Genomic DNA, 19,078 nt, shown 5'->3' with positions numbered 1-19,078 from the left:
CTAAAACTGAGTTTTATAATTTTCTAGGCATAAAGTTCTTACAGTTGTCATATTTTAATCTCTGATATATAGTTTAACTCCTTTTTACTTTCTAATTTTATTATTACCTTTTTCTTTCCTTATTGATCAACCTTACCACAAGTTTATATATTTTATTAATTATCATTAGTATTACTAATGTTGGTCTTCAGTGATTCTCTCTACTATAACTTAGTTTTATTTTGTTAATTTAATGTATATGTTTTATCTCTGTCCGTCACATTTTGGGAATTATTCTCATTTTTCTGATTTCTGAACTGGACTCTTTGCAACCAAGCAGGAGCTTGTGAGGCTTTCCCAGGACAGATCGCTCCCTTATATCCTCTGCTTTAGTTTTCTCTAAACTTAACGTCGAAAATAGCATCTGATGCACATTTCCTGAAGTTGTTTTATAGATGGTAAAACGACCATCAGATTAAAGAAATTAACTACTACTTGATGATCCTGAACACCACAGACCTCCTGGCACCTAAGGACTGATGATGTAACCTCTGACACCACCCTGTTCCCTCACCATCAACCAACCATTCAGAGATCTGTGCATGAGCTGATCATATACCTGGGATGCTCTTCCCTCACCTTGTCTTTAAAAACGTTCTCCTAAAACTCACCAGGGAGTTCAGGCTTTTTAAGCACTAGTTGTCCTAACTTCTTGCTTGGTGCCCTTATAATAAATGCTGCACACTTTCCTTCACCACAACCCGCTGTCAGTAGTTTGGCTTTACTGTGTAAAGGCAATCTAGACACCAGTTTTGTTCAATAATATCTTCATTCATCAATCTTCAGCATTCTTGAAAATAACATAAGCATTACTGGCTATAAATAACCCTCTAGGTACCCCTTCTGATACATTTCAAAGTTTCAATATGTAGCACAATATTCATTCAGTTCTAAATATTTTTAATATTTTAATTAAAAAAACTACAAAAATCTACTGGGAATATAACTTATAGAAACTACATATTATACGCAATCTTGATAAATAACTGGTAATAAATGCAGCACTAACTCATACCTTATACAAGAGTAAATTTCAACTGATTTAAGACATGTATGTAAAAAAGTAATATATAATCCTTTGAAGGAGAATAATTAAGTTATTATATATTCTTAGCATGCAGTAACATACTATATATACTAAATTACAAGATCTTCAAGATATATAAAAAGTTACCATTTACACAGAACAACAGCCTTGTATATGTACATATTTGAAAATGCATCAAGAAGAGTAAAAAAATACATAATATACTGTTAATAGTCTTATCCATGAAAAGAACAGGATTTGAGAAGAATTGAGATTATGTGAAAAGATAATTTAAACTCTTGAATCAGTATACTTCTAGTTTCACAGATTTATTTATAACTACATATTCTCTCAGGAAAAAAAATGTAAATCTCTATAAGAAAGTATTTTTTATAGATGTACGCATAGAGAACTACAAAAAACCTCTGTAAACAGTGGTCGGTGGTTAAAACTCTGCCCTTTCACTGCAGGGGACACAGGTTTGATAACACACTCTGCACGGCAAGACCAAAAAACAAACCAAAATCAAATAATCTTCAGGGAAAGAATCTGATTGGATATATAACAAAAGGATTAAATGATCTTTCCAGGGGGTGATTTCTGACTTTCTGCCCTACACCTTTTGGGAAAAAGTAAAAACATAAAAAAGAAGCCATTAAAAAATAATCTACCATGCATGAAGACTTAAAAAATTTATTTGATGACAGGGATGACAAGTTTAGAGCACAGAGGAGATAAGATAGTCTGACAGTAAATATGATTCTGCTCACATAGTTATACAACATAATCTTTCTGGGTCTTGATTTCTTCATCTGTATAGTGATGGCCTTGGCTACATTGTTACATTCCCCCTTTCTTATTAATTATTCATAATTTTGACAACCAGAAGTATGCGAACACTTAGAACAGAACAGGTCTTACATAGTGAAAGGTTACTAGATCAACTGAACGATTCAGCTGCAAAGATATGTTACATTTGCACATAAGCTAGCTTCCTCTACACAAATGAAACATTAAATGAGGAATTACCTTTTAGCATTCTCCTCTTCTTCTTCTTCCTCTGGGAATGGCTTCTGCTTTTTCTTGGTCTGTTCTTCCAATAGCCAACTTTTCCTCTTCAATCCCTTTTTATGGTCTGGATTCAGGTTTACACTCTGAACAACAGCTTCAATAACATCTGTAACTGTATCAGGACCAAGGTGCAGTGCTGTTCCTTCTTCGCCTTCATTTAATTCTGAACCAACAAATTGGGCAGCTTGGAATGCTTGCATTGATACCACAGCCTGGAGAGGACATTTCCGAGGTCGACCTGGTCTGCGTTTAACAAAGTTATTCCCTGTCCTGGCCTGTCTTTGAAGTTTTTTGGCTTTTAAAATTTTATTGACATGGTCCAGGTTTTTCTTGGTGGCCAAGATTTTGTCATAATTGCACATTTTCCGAGCTTGGCGCTGCATAGCTTCTACTACACTTCTTTTAATATGATGGGGGGAATGGCTGCTTGGCAACTTTTCAGAAAGGAGTGAGATGCTACTACTGCAAGAGTCACTGGGGACTGCAGGCACTAGAAGGCTGTCTGGTTTTCCTAGGGTTCGCTCCTTGCTGAGGCTGTGGACTGGACTGGAGGAAGGTGGCACAGAAGCAGATGCAATCACAGCATCAATATTTTTCTCCAAGGGCTCTTGGTCCTCATGTTGTACCATTCGCTGCAGCAGACTATCCACAGAGTCATCCCCAGAAGAAACCAATCTTGGACTTCGAGAGGGAACTCCATTCACTAAATAAGACAACAAATCACACGTGATAAAAACTGAACACAACTAGTTACTCAAATAACTTTATAGAAGATAAAAGGTAAGGAATACCACCGTATTATTCACACCAAGATTGAGTATCATAATATCATATGCATTTGTCTTTCACGGGCAAGTTGTTTCCCAAATAAGGTACATTACAATAACCACAGTTAAGTTCAAAGTTGGCCCATAGTCCCCTAATAATACATGGGTAAAAAAACAATTTTTACTCTGAGATGAAGAGCAGAAAGACGAGTTTCTTTCTTTATTACTACTATTTTTGCTGCACTGAGTCTTTGCTGCGGTGCTCGGGCATTTCACTAGTTGTGGTACACAGGTTTAGATCCCCATGGCACGTTGGATCTTAGTTCCCCGACCAGGGATTAAACCCACGTCCCCTGCATTGGAAGGTGGATTCCTAACCTCTGGACCACCAGGGAAGTCCCTAGAATTTATTTCTTTAAAAATAAAAGTTCAGTTAAGAGATTTGACAGCTAAATATTGAAGAAAGAACTAAACTTTAAATACATACGATGTTTCTATAATACAACAGTGTGTGCTCAGTTGTGTCCAAACTCTTTGTGACCCCATGGACTATATAGCCTGTCAGGCTCCTCTGTCCATGGGATCTTCCAGGCAAGAATACTGGAGTGGGTTGCCAATTACTCATTGAGAGGATGGATGTTCTTGATCCAGGGATTGAACCCAAGACTCTTGTGCCTCTTGCATTGGCAGGTGGATTCTTTACCATTAGCGCCACCTAGGCAGTTCAGTGTTTTTTTCTGACAATGTTTTAAAAGGGCAAAGGAATAAAAGAAATTCTCTTCTTGGGAAAAGGTTTAAAATTACGATAGAAAACACCTTGATAAACTATTTCAGAAAGAATACATGTTGATGGTAAGATTTGAAAACAAGTTGTCTTACCTCTAAAATAAGCTTATGGTTACCAAAGTGGGGAGGAGGAATAAATTAGGAGTTTGGGATTACCAGCTTAACCGAATCACTTTGTTGTATGTCTGAAATATACAATAAAAAGCAAAAACAAAAAACAAATGGTCTTAGATAAACCTTACCTTAGTGATCCCAACGATTTGGTGGTATTTGTTTGGTGTCTATAGCAACTTTTTAAGACTATAAATAATGTGGGACATTTTCAACTTCCTCTGGCAAGCTGTATTAGTTTTACAATGTTATAAAAATAATAGGTCACTTCCCAAGATGCCTAGTTTACTATAAGTGATCACCAGTTATACTTCTTCAAAGTTAATCAATAGATTTCTAATCTATATGACTTTAAAATGTGATATCATTTTAGTTATTCCTTTACAAATTCTAGCCACTCTAGATTACAATCTCATCAGACTACAAGAAAATTTTTCTCAAATTACCAACATCTTCCTTCAAATATATCCAATTGTCTCATTTAAATTCAGTATTTTTAAAATTTCAAACTTTTAGCTGTATTTTTTCTTTTTTAGAAAACTTTTTATTTTCTATTAGGGTACAGCCGATTAACATTGTCACAGTTTCAGCTAAACGGTAAAGGGACTCAGCCCCATCCATTCTCCCCCGAACTCCCCACCCATCCACACAGCCACATAACTTTAAGCAGAGTTCCACGTGCTACACGGGCCTCCCTCGTGGCTCAAATGGTAAAGAATCTGCTTGCAATACAGGAGACCCAAGTTTGACTCCTGGGTTGGGAAGATTCCCTGGAGAAAGACATGGCAACTCACTCCAGTATTCTTGCCTGGAGAATGCCATGGACAGAGAAGCCTGGCAAGCAAGTCCATGGGGTTGCAAAGAGCTGGACATGACTGAGCAACTAACACACACTACCTCACTCACTTGTTCGCTATACAGTAGGTCCTTGTTGGTCATCCATTCAAAATACAGCAGTGTGTGTCCATTTCAAACTCCCAAACTATCTCTTTCCCCAGTCATAAGCCCCCCAACCATAAGTTCTTTCTCTATGTCTGTGAGTTCTGTTAAGTTCATTTCTTACAATCATTTCTTTTAAGATTTCATATATAAGGAATGTCATATAATTCTCCTTCTGATTTAACGTCTCTCTGTATGACAACCTCTAGGTCCATCCATGTTGCTGCAAATGACATTATTTCATTCTCTGTAATGGTTGAGTGATATTCCATTGTATATATGTACATCTTCTTTATTGATTTCTCTGTTGGTGGACATTTAGATTGCTTCCATGTCTTGGCTACTGTAAACAGTGCTGCAAAGAACACTGGAGTGTGTGTGTCCTCTTGGACAATGTTTTTCTCTGGGTATATGACCAGAAGTGGGATTCCAGGGTCATAGTGCAGTTCTATTTTTAGTTTCTTAAGGAACCTCCATACTGTTCTCCACAGTGGCTGTACCAATTTTCATTCCCAGCAACATTGCAGGTGGGTTCCTTTCTCTCCAGACTGTCTCCAGCATTTGTTGTTTATAGATTTGTTGATGATGATCATTCTGACTGCTGTAGTTTTGATTTGCATTTCTCTAATACTTAGGGATGTTGAGCACTTTTCCATGAGCTTCTTGGCCAGGTGTATGTCTTCTTTAGAAAAATGTCTATTTATGTCTCTTCAAATATTTTCTTGGGTCCTTTCTCTCTTCTCCCCTTCAAGGACCCCTATAATGCAAATATTGGTGAACTTAATTTTGTCACAGAGGTCTTAGGTTATCTTCATTTCTCTTTATTCCTTTTCTTATATTCTGTTTTGTGGCACTGGTTTCTACCATTCTGTCTTCCAGGTCACTTATTTGTTCTTCTGCTTCAATTATTCTGTTACTGATTCCTTCCTATGTATTGTTCATCTCTGTTTGTTTGTTCTATAGTTCTTCTAGGTCTTTGTTAAACATTTCTTCTCCTTTTTTTCCCTCCGAGGTCCTGGATCACCTCCATTATCATTATTCTGACTCCTTTTCTGGAAGGGTTGCCTATCTTCACTTCATTAGCTGTTTTTCTAGGGTTTTATCATGGCTCTTCATCTGGGACAAAATTCTCTGTCTTTTCATTTTAACTTTCTGTAACTGTTGTTTTTGTTTTGGAGTTGCCGGATTCAGTTCTTCTTGCTTCGTCTGACTGCCCTCTATCTGGTGGATGAGACTATCTAAGAGCTTTGGGGAAGCTTCCTACTTTCAGATATATTTTAATATCACCACTGTTTAAAATCTTGCCTCCACTGTTTTTATGATAACATACTTTGATTACCTTCCAATTACTTGTGACTGAACTAACTTTAGAGATCCTTAATCCCTAATACTTGTCATTTACCTTTTAGACCTACTTTCCCACTGGGAAAATGCTTATTCTCATAGTTTCAAAGTAATCCTCCTGATTACTTTTTTCGGTAAATGATACCATAAAGCCAACTATTCAAGATTATATGTACTGAGAACCAATCATGTGGCTGGAATCATTTGATCTACGCTCAAGACAAAATAATCTAATTTATTCTCCCCACAAGCCATAAATTTTTGTCTTATGTTAGTTTGATTTCTTGGCCATATCTACTTTTCTTCATACTACTACAACAACTCAAGACCAAGCTAATCTTATCTCCCTGCCCTAAACTGCTTGCAGGGCTATTAAAACATGTATACAACTCCTCTAATGCTTCTCATACCAAGTGAGAGTATCTAATTCCCCTCCCATGAATATGAGCTACCCTTAGTGAGTTGTTTCTAGAAAAAAGAATTTGATGGAAATATGAATGTGGTGATTTCTAAGGTTATGCTAGAAAAGGAAACACAGCTTTCACCTGGGTTTCTCTCAGGACAGATGCCCTTGGAACCCAGCTTCCACATTGCAAGAAAGTGTAAGAATAAATCCTGGGTTCAAAATTCTGAAAATTATTTTTGTCTCCTCTTTCCTATCATCAACTGCCCAGAAATACCAAAGGTTTTTCATTCTTAAGAATAAATTTAAAACAGAGTCTTAAAATGGGTATACTGTTTGGAATTTCATTCCGGAGCCACTCACCTAGGGTTACCTCACACCTTACTTTCTAAATTAATTCCATCTTACCAAATTCTAGTCTGCCAAATCTCTGTTGTTTTTTTCCCTTAACTTTTCTTAATTTACTTTTTGGCTGTGCTGAGTCTTTGTTACTTTTCAAGGGCTTTCTCTAGTTGTGGCGAGGGGAACCTACTCTTTGTTACAGTGCTCAGCCTTCTCACTGCCATGGTTTCTCTTGTTGCAGGACACAACCTTTAGAAGCTGGGCTTCAGAAGTTGCAGCATGTGAACTCAGTACTTGTGACTTGTGGGTTCCAGAGCATGAGTCCAGTAGTTGTGGTGCATGGGTTTAGCTACCTTGTGAAATGTGGAGTCTTCCCAGATCAGGAATTGAACCTTTGTTTCCTGCATTTGCAGAGGGACTCAGGGAAATCCTATCTCTCTTTTTTTTGTTTGTTTTTGCAGTCTGCTCCATCTAGGACATTATGCTGGGCATGCTACATTTTATTTCTGGCCACACTGCATGGCATGCAGAATCATAGTTCTACAACAAGGGTGACCACACCATCATGGTTAACTGGGTCATTAAGATCTTTTTCTTTCTGACCCCATAGACTGTAGCTCACCAGGCTCCTCTGTCCATGGAATTCTCCAGGCAAGAATACTGGAGTGGCCTGCCATTCTCTTCTCCAGGGGTCTTGCCAACCTTGGGATCGAACCTGGGTCTCCTGTACTGCAGGCAGATTCGTTACCAACTGAGGTACCAGGGAACTCCTTTTAACTTTAGTCAATCTAATATATATGAAACAATATCTCATTAAGAATTTAATTGCATTTTTCTAATAAGTGAGCATAGTTTCACGTGTGCTTAGTCACTTAGTCGTGTCCAACTCTTTGTGACCCCATGGACTGCAGCCTGCCAGGCTCCTCTGTCCATGGGGATTCTCCAGGAAGAATACTGGAGTGGGTTGCCATTCCCTGCTCCAGGTGATCTTCCCAAACCAGGGATCAACCCAGGTCTCCCACATTGCAGGTGGATTCTTTACCATCTGAGTCACGAGCAGAGCCTTGTGGCTCATGAAGTATTTTCATGTACTTCACTGCAACTCATAAGCAGTCTTTTGAAATGATGCTATTCAAAAAATTTCCCCATTATTTTTATTGGGTACCTTCACTGGTTTGTTCTGTTTTATTTTTTTTAAAGTTTTACTGAGATATAATTGACATAGGACATATATTAGTTCCACATGTACAACAGTAATAATGATTTGATATTTGTATATACTGCAAAATGATCACCATTACCATGCATAGTTACAAATTCTTTTTACTTCTGTGTTTTTTCATTTTCTTAATGTCTTTAGAAGAGCAAAAGTTTAAAAAGTTGATGAAGCTCAATTTATCTAATTTTTTTTTTTGCTTTAACAGTTCATGCTTTTTATCCTACTTAAGAAATCTTTGAATATCCCAAGGTCATAAAGATTTCCTACTAAGTATACTTCTGAAAGTTCTATAGTTTGAGAAACTACAGACAGGTATATATTCTATTTCAAGTTAAATTCTACATATGGTATAAGGTTTTTTTTTTTTTATTCCGTAAGTATATCCAGCAGTTCCAACACCATTTGGTACAAAAGATTATCCCTGGTCCACAAAAATACAGTATATGTGCAGAAAATCAATTTAAAAATCTACGGGAATGTCTGTTTTTCTAGTGTCTATTCTGTTGCACTGAAAGATCTATATATCCTTTCACCAAAAACAGTCTTGAGTAATTTATAGTACGTCTTTGTATCAGTCAGTAGAAGTCTTCTAATTTTGTTCTCAAGAAGAGCATACATGTTTTACTTTTTAAGATATTTTATGTATCTATATAAATTATAGAGTTTGGAACTTCATATTTTAAAAAGCCAGCTGGAATTCTGATTGAAATTCCATTAAATCTATCAATTAATTTTGACAGAAGTGACATTTTAACAATACTGATTCCTCCAAGCAAATGATTAATCTAGAATATCTGTTTAATCTTTTAACCTTTGTCAATAATGCTTCATACTTTTTATCATCTAGATCTTGTATATTTATAACTTTTAATACAATTGTAAATGGTATTTTGCTTACATTTCAATTACTAATTATTCATTGCTGGTATGCAGAAATATATTTTATGTTCAGCTTATATACCTTTCTTAAACTCATTTTCTAGGTGCAGTAGCTTTTTTCTGACAGACTTCTTAGAAATCTTCCTATGGATCAAATTATCTGTAAATATAATTTTTTTCTTCTTCCTGTCTTACCTGTATGCCTTTTATTTCTAAGAATTGGGGTTTTGGGGGGGGCAGTTTTTAAAAATTTATTTTTAATTGGAGAATAATTGCTATACAATGTTGTATTGGTTTCTGCCACACTTCAACATGAATCAGCTATAGGTATACACATGTCCCCTCCCTCTTAAAACTCCCTCCTACCTTCCGCCACATCCCAGCTTACTAGATTGTCACAGAGTACCGGGATGAGCTCCCTACGCTATACTGCAACTCCCCATTAGCTATCTATTTTATATATGGTATTGTATATATTTCAGTGATACTCTTTTTCAATTCATCCCACTCTCTCCTTCCCCCTCTGTGTCCATAAGTATGTTCTTTATGTCTAAGTCTCTATTTCTGTCCTGCAAATAGGCTCATCAGTACCATTTTTCTAGATTCTATATATGCATTAATAAATGATATTTATTTTTCTCTGACTTCACTGGGTATAAGAGGCTCTAGGTTCATCCCCTTACTAGAACTGACTCAAATTCATTGCTTTTTATGTCTGAGTAATATTCCATTGTATATATGTACCACATCTTTTTTATCCATTCATCTCTTGATGGGCATCTAGGTTGCTTCCATGTCCTGGCTATTGTAAACAGTGCTGAAATGGACATTGTGGGCATATCTGTCTTTTTCAATTATACATATATAACCTGTTTCAGCGTATATGCTCAGTAGTGGGTCATATGTTACTTTTGTTCCTAGTTTGTAAGAAATCTCCATAATGTTCTCCATATTGTCTGTATCAATTTACATTTCTACCAACAGTGCAAGAGGGCTCCCTTTTCTCTACATCCTCTCTAGCATTTACTGTTCGTAGATTTTTTGATGATGGCCAGCCATTCTAACTGGTGTGAGGGGATACCTCATTGTAGTTCTGATTTCCATTTCTCTAATGCAAGATGTTGAGTGTTTTTTCATGTGTTTATTAGCCATCTGAATGCCTTCTTCAGAGAAATGTCTGTTTAGTAGGTCTTCTGTCCATTTTTTGATTGGGTTGATTTCATGATGTTGAGCTGCTTGTGTATTCTGGAGATTAATCCTATGTTAGTTGCTTCATTTGCAATTATTTTCTCCCATTCTTACTGCTGTCTTTTCATCTTGTTTATTTCTTCTTAAGGTAATTATTGCTATATATGTCCCTACTGGCATTTTCTTGATTGTTTTGAGTTTGTAGGTCTTTTCCTTCTCTTGTGTTTCCTGCCTAGAGAAACATTTGTTGTACAGCTGGTTTGGTGGTGCTAAATTCTCCTTACTTTTGTTTGTCTGTAAAGCTGTTGATTTCTCCATCAATTCTGAATGAGATCCAAGATCTTGTTGTAGATTTTTCCTTTTCATTACTTTAAATATATCCTGCCATTCCCATCTGGCCTGTAGAGTTTCTGTTGAAAGACCAGCTATTAACTGTATGGGGTTTCCCCTGTATATTACTTGTTGCTTTTCCCTTGCTGCTTTTAACAGCTTTTCTTTGTGTTTAATTTTTGTTAGTTTGATTAATATGTGAAAGAATTGGTGCTTTTCTTTTTAAATGGATGTCAGATTTTGTCAAATGTTTTCTCTTTAGGTACTTAGAAAATTGTAATTTTCTCACTTACTGTTGATTTCATAAGGGATTTTCTAATGTTAATCCAGTCCTGTGTTTCTGGAATAAACTCACGTGGACGTGGTATGCTAAGCATTCAACATATTGAATTCAATTTGATAACATTTTGTATCATTTGCATTCATGCATAGGAACAATACTACTCTGTGTTTTCTGGTACTGTGTGTGTTGCTTGGTTTCAGAATCAGGGTGATGGTGGCCTCATAAAATGCATTGGGAAAATGTTTCTACTTTCTGGAATAGTTTTTGTATAATTAGTATTCTTTTCTTTGCATGTTCATGATTAAAACTATTTGGGTTTTGAATTTTCATTACAGAAAGGTTTTAAACTATAGGTGGAATTTATTAAATAGATATGAGGCTATTTAGGCTATTTGTTCTTGAGTTTGTAAATGTTTTTTCTCTTTTTATCAAATTTATTGGCAAAAAACTGCTCATTACGCTCCCTTATTAGCCTCCTGTGGTATGTAGTAATTGCAGTGATATCCTTTCATTCTTGATACTGTTAATTCAGTTTCTTTTTTCTTAATCCTTTTGGCTAGAGTTCACACCTTTAAAAAAATTTTCAGATAAGGAATACACCTTCAGACACAGAAGGGCATGCAGAACACCAGCTACAAGAGTACCTGACCAAAGGAAAAGAATATACAGAACCATGCAAAACTCAGTAGGAGGAAGAAGGAACTAGGGGAAAAAACAGGAATCTTAGTAGGACTGGAGGTCCCCTTGGTGTGTGGGGGAACTGAAGCAGGGGTCTGATCCCCACATTAGGGCAACTGTCTAAGTCAGAAGAGAAACATTTAAAGCTGGGAGTGGAACAGCTGATCTGTGGCTATTTTCATTCACACCTGTGGAATGAGACTCAGACAGTCCTTGCTGCAGCCATACATACCCTGGACAGGGAAGCAGGTCCCCTGGAAAGCGCAGCACCTGGGAGCTGGAGTTTAGGGATTGTGGAGCAATCCCAGGGTGAGGGCTGCTGTGAGTGAGGAGACTGTGGTGGGAAACGCCTGTGGAGGACAGCAGGCAGCCAAGGAAGCCAGGCGATACTGCTGAGTCATGTGTAGGGGGGTGGAGCCATCACCACAGCCTCTCTCCTCACAGGCCAGCATGTGGAGATGGGAAGGAGGTTCAAAAGGGAGTGGATACGGGTACTCTTTCTACCCCCTTCTGATGCCTATGTCAGAAGCTTTCTCTATCTCCTTTATACTTTAGTAAAACTTTATTACACACACACACACAAAAAAGAATGTTTATAGAGAAAGGATGATACAAAAATATTGCAGACTTTTTGGACCCTTGAAGGCATTTAATGCATGCACTTCAACAAGAAATTAATTAAATGAACAACTCCAGCAACTCCTTAAAAGTGGAACTTAATCATGGAAACCATGCCTTAGGTATCATCTACCTTAGCTCTGTCTAAAATGTTTGTCTTGGCTAATCAGGTGTGCTCTGGGAATTCTGTGGGTGTTCTCCACCAATTCAATTGCCTTTCCTCTTCTCCCTTGCATCACCTCTGAGTGTTAGGCATTGTTGTTAATATGTAGCATGGAAACATATTGAGCTTCTGTTGATATTTTTTTTTCTATTACAACTCTTAAAAGCTTTGTTGTTAGTTTGAAAAGGAGTTTTACAACATATCAATGCAAACTTTTCTTTTAATATTCAAACAAAACACCTTTGAGAGTTACCTCTTCTGAGATAATATAATTTACACTTGTACAAAATTCATTTTGCTCTAAATTAAGGTAAATAAATAATTTGTGCAATATGTCCCACTCTCTCTGTGTGGTCTAACATTTTCCAAAGTAAGCTGTTTGTACTATTTCTTTCTTACTTTATTGTCATTTAAAACAATAATAAATCAAAAAAAAAAAAAGGGAGTGGATAGATGTATACCTTTTGGGCTTCCCTGGTGGCTCAGAGGTTAAAGTGTCTGCCTGGAATGCAGGAGACACGCGTTCGATCCCTGGGTTGGGAAGATCCCTGGAGAAGGAAATGGTAACCCACTCCAGTATTCTTGCCTGGAGAATCCCATGGACGGAGGAGCCTGGTAGGCTACAGTCCATGGGGTCGCAAAGAGTCAGACATGACTGAGCGACTTCACTTTCACTTTCATGGCTAATTCACGTTGAGGTTTGACAGAAAACAACAAAATTCTGTAAAGCAATTATCCTTCAATAAAAAAATAAATTAAAAAAGAATTTTTTCAGTAAACCAGTATAAGCTTTCAGCAATTTTTCTATGCTATTTATTTTTACTCTTGTATTTGTCAAATTTTCTTCTGCCTAACTTGGGTTTAACTTGCTGTATAGTCTTTAGCTTCCTACAGGTGAGAGTTTGGGCTACTGACCTAGACCTTTATTATTTTATAATGTAACTCTATAAAGCTAAGAACACAGACTTAGCTATACCCTGTAAATTTTTATGTATTATCATTTTTATTCAATTTAAAAGATATTTCTGGACTTCCCTGGTGGTACAGTAGATAAGAATCTGCCTCTGAATGCAGGAGACATAGGTTTGATCCTTGGTCTGGAAAGATTCCACATGGCGAGGGGGTAACTAAGCCTATGAATCGAACTACTGAAATGTACCCACCTACAGCCTGTGCTCTACAACAACAGAAGTCACTGCCAAGAAAAGCTCACGCAGCACAGTGAAGAGTAGTCCCTGCTCACTAAAACTACAGAAACCTTTGTGCAGCAACAAAGACCAATCATAGTCAAACAAATAAACAAAACAAATAAAATATTTAAACAAATTAAAAAAAATTCTATCTGTGCTTTCCTCTTTGACTTATGCGGTATTTAGAAGTGTGTTGTTGGGCTTCCCTGGTGGCTCAGTGGTAAATAATCCACCTGGCAATGCAAGAGACATGGGTTTGATCCCCAGTCCAGGAAGATTCCACACAATGCAGAGTAACTAAGCCATGTGCCTCAAATACCGAGCTCATGAACCACAACTACTGAAGCCTGGGTCCTAGAATTCATTCTCCACAACAAGAGAAGCGATGAGAAACCTGTGCACTGCAACGAGAGAGTGGCCCCAGCTGACGCAACTACAGAAAAAGCTCACGAAGCAACAAAGACACAGCACAGTCATAAATACATACATAATTTTTTTAAAAAAAGAGATGTGTTGCTGAATTTTCACGTTTTGGGGGGGATGTCAAGATACCTTGTGTTACTTAGTAACACAAGTTATTTGTGTTACTGAATTCTAATTCAATTTCACTGCGTTCTTAAAATATATTCTATATGATTTCAATCTTTTAAAGTTTATTAAGAAGCTTTACAGCCCAGAATATGATAATAGCTTGGTATAATTTCACATGAATGTCAAAGAATATGAGAACAGGGTGTTGTCTATTTACTTATTGACAATTCCTGGAATGCTTCGATTCTTTGGTAAAGCCATGTTTCCAACTAGCATGACTTTTCTGTGTGAAGAACATTTCTAGTACTGTAAACCTGCTGACAACAAATCTTTTAAGTTGTTTTTCTGATTATGTTTATTTTGCCTTCATCTGTGAAGGGTATTTTTCTGGTCCAAGAATTTTAAACTGATACTTTTTTTTTCCCTGTCAGCATTTTAAAGACATCATTTCATTATCTTCCTGGTTAGGATTTGTGGAACTTCATGGACCTATGGGTTTACAACGTTCATTAAACTATTAATTAATTATGGAAGATTATTTTTCAAATGATTTTTATTCCTAACTCCCTCCTTGTAAGACTCAGATCCTATGTATGTTGGCCTTCCTGATATTGTACAAGTTAATAAAACCGCGTTCATTTTATATCAGTCTTCTTACCCCACATTTACACTTCATTTTTATTATTTAAAAAAAATTTTTGGCCGTGCTGGGTCTTTGTCATGGCATGTGGGCTTTCTCTAACTGCAATGCATGGGCTTAGTTGCCACAAGGCATGTGAAATCTTAGTTCCCCGACCAGGGATCCAATCTGCGTCCCCTGCATTGGGAGGGTGTGTTCTTAACTACTGGACAACAAGGGAAGTCCCTACACTTCATTTTAGATAGATTTTAATAGTATTGCTTCAAGTTCAAAGAATTTTTCTTCTGGAGTGTCTATCTACTGTTGTCCCATTCAGTGAAATTTTCATTTCAGATATTTATCATCTAAAGAAGTTAACCCTAGATTTTTAAAATAGTTTCCATATTCACTATTCACTATATTCATGTTTTCCTTTAAATCCTCAAAGATAGCTATTTTAATATATTTGTCTGTTAATTCCAACACATACTATTTCTGTGCCAGTTCCCACTATTATTCCATATTTCATTTAGTCATATTTTCTTGCTTCTTGGCATGTCTATTAATTTTTGATTGATGCCAAATGCTGTAATGATACATTGTTAAGTGTTTCAATTTTGCTGTCTTCCTTTTTAAAATGTTAAGTTGGACAAATTGAATATACATAGTTCTGGTTGATTCATCTGCCTTTCAATTCAAAGATAAAGGCTGGCATTCCTGTGTTGCTAGAGTAAATGCAAATACCAGGTAAACCAAGATCAAGGATACCTAATCAAAAAAGAAACTCAGCTTTACAATGAAGAGAAATTAAATTTTCCTTTGGCTCTGCAAGGCAACTGGAGGCACTACCAATCTACAACAAAATTTTATTCATATTTTTCTTTGTCTCACAGGCAATATACATCTGCACAAGACACAGAAGGTGAGTGTGAGCTTGTGTTCAGGAACTCTTTCTTCTGCTTCACCCAAAGCTAAAACTGAAATAAGGATCCAGCTTCTGTGATAGATTTGTTTCTATCTGCTCTTGCACTGGAGTCACCATTAGGGTGTTACACATTCATGAAGGGAAATCTGATGGAAACCTCTGTCTGCTAGAGTCCTAGGCTTTGTGCTTTGTCTCTTATCAACTGAATGTGTTCCAATAAGCAGGCTCAATATCACTAGGACTCAAGCAGGTGTCAAAGACCTCTAATGCTATTTGTTTTTGTTGAATCAAGCTTTCTGGACATTTCTGGTTTTCTATTTACTTATTTCAAAATTCAGCAAGGTATTAAGAAATGTTTCCCACATTGTATTTAGTTTCAGGCATCAAGAAGATTGTTTACTCTGCACATCTAATCTACCACACTGGTGGAAATAAAGAGCTCTAATTTATTTCAGTGTAACCTGAATTCTAATAGTCTCCTTTCCTCACCTAAAGCCTCCAAACTGCTCTAACTTTACATCTGTTTTTCAAAAAATCCTTTCCCCAATCATTTTACACTTTCTGTCTACACCTTTCTTGACTTCCGTATAACATCTGACATTAAGAGGCTTCTATGACATGTACTCTTTACTTTTTATATTAAAAAAACTATTTAAAATTTTATGGCATTCACTGACATCTTTTAATCTACTTTCTTCTCAAATCTAACGTATCTTAAACCTCCAACTCTGTCATCTTTTCAAATTACACTTTCTCTCTGGGCAACCTCATTCACTGCCAGATTCAAGTTTATATACACACTGCTAGATCCGTATCTCTACCACAGGCATCATAAACTATAAACCACACCTTCCAAATGGCTAACATTTCTATCTCAATAACCCAAAGACAGTTTAATATATCCAAACCTAAAGCCATTATCTGCTGTCTCTACACATTTCTCAAGCAACAGTCCATTCTCCATACTGTAATGTTATGCATTTTTCTAAAATGCACATGTGGCACATTATATTATTATTCATAAATATCTGCTTGCTCCTCCCTTGGTAGGATTATACTTCCCATACTTCTTTGACATAAGACTTAATCATGTGACTTGCTTTGGCACTAAAATGTGAGAAGTAATGTATATTACCTCTGGACAGAACTTTTAAGAGCTATTTAGTGCATCACTATGGTCCTTCACTCTTTTTCATAAGACAAGTAACATTCCAGACAGATAGAAGCTGCTCCATCAGACTCGATACTAGAGAGAAGATAACATGGAGCAGAACCATCATGGTCAAACAGCATGAACAAAAAATGTCTTTGTTGTTTTAAGTCACTGAAATTCTGGGATTTTTTTTTTTTAGCACTGCAAAAGTTAGCTTATTCTGGTTGATATGATACATCAAATACTTTTCCTTGTTCAAAATCCTTTGATAGCTCCCAACTGCATCTATAATAAAATCTCAATTCTGTCAAATAAGAAAATACACCGTATCTAATAAAATCCATTATTACTTTCTCAACTTCATGTCCTTGTCCCACTCGTCTACTCAAATTATAGTAGCATATAGGTCACATTTTCAGTATGTCAGTGGTTAGTAGTTGAGTGCCTCTGTGTGTCATAACATTTTGTATACCGGCCTGTTATAAAATTTAACTTTTTAATTGGTGAATACGTCTGAATCCTTGAGGGCAGGAACCTTATTTTATTCATGCTTGTATCCCCAGTGCTCTGTACATATAGTAACCCTAAATAAGTATTATTTACTAAAATAAAACATTTTGGTGATTTTCTTCATAGGTGTGTCTCTTATTGAAATCTAACTCATTTTTTTCTTTGGGAGTTGGCAAACCTCTTCTTTAAAAAGATAGTAAATATTTTAAGACTTTTGAGGACACATACAATTTCTTGCACATATTATACTTTTTTTTTTCCCTTTAAGAAAATAAAAAAAATCCTTTAAAAATGTAAAATCAATTCTTAGCTTGAAGACTGAACAATAAAGATGCTTTGGACAACACTTAGTCTATAGGCTGTGGTTTGCTGAACCCTGATCTAGGCTGATACCATCAAAAGTAGTCACGCATTGTGAAAGAGTTTAAAAGTCTCCCCAAAGTAGTATAAACCACAAAGTACTATGAGACAAAATTATCATTGCTATTTCAACTCCACTGTATCTTTGGCACTATGGTACTAATAAAAATTTCAAATATGGTGAAGATAATAATCAAATAAAAATTAAATACCATATTGATATAATTTGACAGTGAGGCCTTATGCTGATGAAGAAATTAAATTTTCTGATGTTGGCACTAGTGGTAAAGAATTCGCCTGCCAGTGCAGGAGACAGAGGAGATGCAGGTTCAATCCCTGGGTTGGGAAGATCCCTGGAGAAGGAAATGGCAACCCACTCCAGTATTCCTCCCTGGAGAGTCCCATGGACAGAAAAGCCTGGCGGGCTACAGTCCACAGGGTCATAAAGAGTTGGACACGACCATACACCACAATCAAAGGTCATTAAATGATCTGCTAAGCAAAACCACATGGACAGAAAGCTAAGAAATAATATGTCACTTCCTTGCTAAAACTTTCAAAGGCTTCTAAGTGTTATCAATAAGACTCTACATGACTGGTCCTCACATACCTTTCCAGCTTCATATTCAGTTGCTGTCTTTACTCCAACCACACTGGCTCCTTAATTTTTTAAAGTTACTGCTCTCCGCTTTACATATATCACTCCCATTGCTGGGAATGAAACTATCACTCCCCATTTTGCCTGATAATACTGATAAATTAAAAATGATTTCCTACTAACAGAGATGCAAATTTAGAGAATGGACTTGTGGACAGAGCGGGTGACAGAAAGTGGGACAAATTGAGAGAGTAGCATTGATGTATATATACTACCATGCGTAAAATCGTGGGAAGCTGCTGTATAGCACAGGGAGCTCAGCATGGTGCTCGAGATGACCTAAAGGGGTGGGATGGGGGATGGGTAGGAGGGAAGCTCAAGAGAGAGGGGATACGTGTATACTTACAGTTGATTCATGTCATTGTACAGCAGAAACTAACACAACATAGTAAGGCAATTATCCTCTGACTTATAAATTAATTAAAAAAAAAACTCCATCATTTCCTACTCTCCAATCCTCTAAAAAGGTAGAAGACAATTATCATTCTCTATTTTTTTTTTTTTTGGTAAACACACATACTATCAGTAAGAAGAAAACTGAGAGCACAATCTGTATATTGTATAAAGTATACAGATATGTTATACTGTATGAAGAGGTTAGTGTAGTGTTAGTTGCTCAGTCATGTCCGACTCTCTGAGATCCCACAGACTATAGCCTGCCAGGCCCCTCTGTCTGTGGAATTCTCCAGTCAAGAATACTGGAATGGGCTGCCATGCCCTTCTCCAGGGGATCTTCCTAACCCAGGGACTAAACTCAGGTCTCCCACATTACAGGCAGATTCTTCACTGTCTGAGCCACTAGTGAAGCCCCATGAAGAGGTTATATATATTAAAATACATAAATGACAACTTTTAACAGTTGATTTGAAATAAACATTAATAGAGGTTCTTCTTACAACCTCAAATTGTTTCACAAATCTCAAAGATTTATAAATGCTACTGGAA

General features: G+C 36.6%; 1 protein-coding gene across 8 annotated transcripts in view; it reads right to left on the bottom strand.

The window, feature by feature from the left end:
* The window catches only part of ASH1L (ASH1 like histone lysine methyltransferase), a 208,003-nt gene that overhangs the window by 105,299 nt on the left and 83,626 nt on the right, over positions 1-19,078 (bottom strand). For all 8 annotated transcript variants that reach the window (XM_027530939.1, XM_027530921.1, XM_027530906.1 and 5 more), the window contains one exon: positions 2,096-2,840. In XM_027530939.1, the coding sequence (XP_027386740.1) occupies positions 2,096-2,840 (745 nt within the window). The remainder of the gene's footprint in view (positions 1-2,095; positions 2,841-19,078) is intronic.

This window comes from Bos indicus x Bos taurus, chromosome 3, assembly GCF_003369695.1.
Source record: "Bos indicus x Bos taurus breed Angus x Brahman F1 hybrid chromosome 3, Bos_hybrid_MaternalHap_v2.0, whole genome shotgun sequence".
Classification (NCBI taxonomy): Eukaryota; Metazoa; Chordata; class Mammalia; order Artiodactyla; family Bovidae; genus Bos; species Bos indicus x Bos taurus.
Note: the sequence above shows the minus strand (reverse complement) of the source record. Positions and strands in the feature narration are given on the sequence as shown.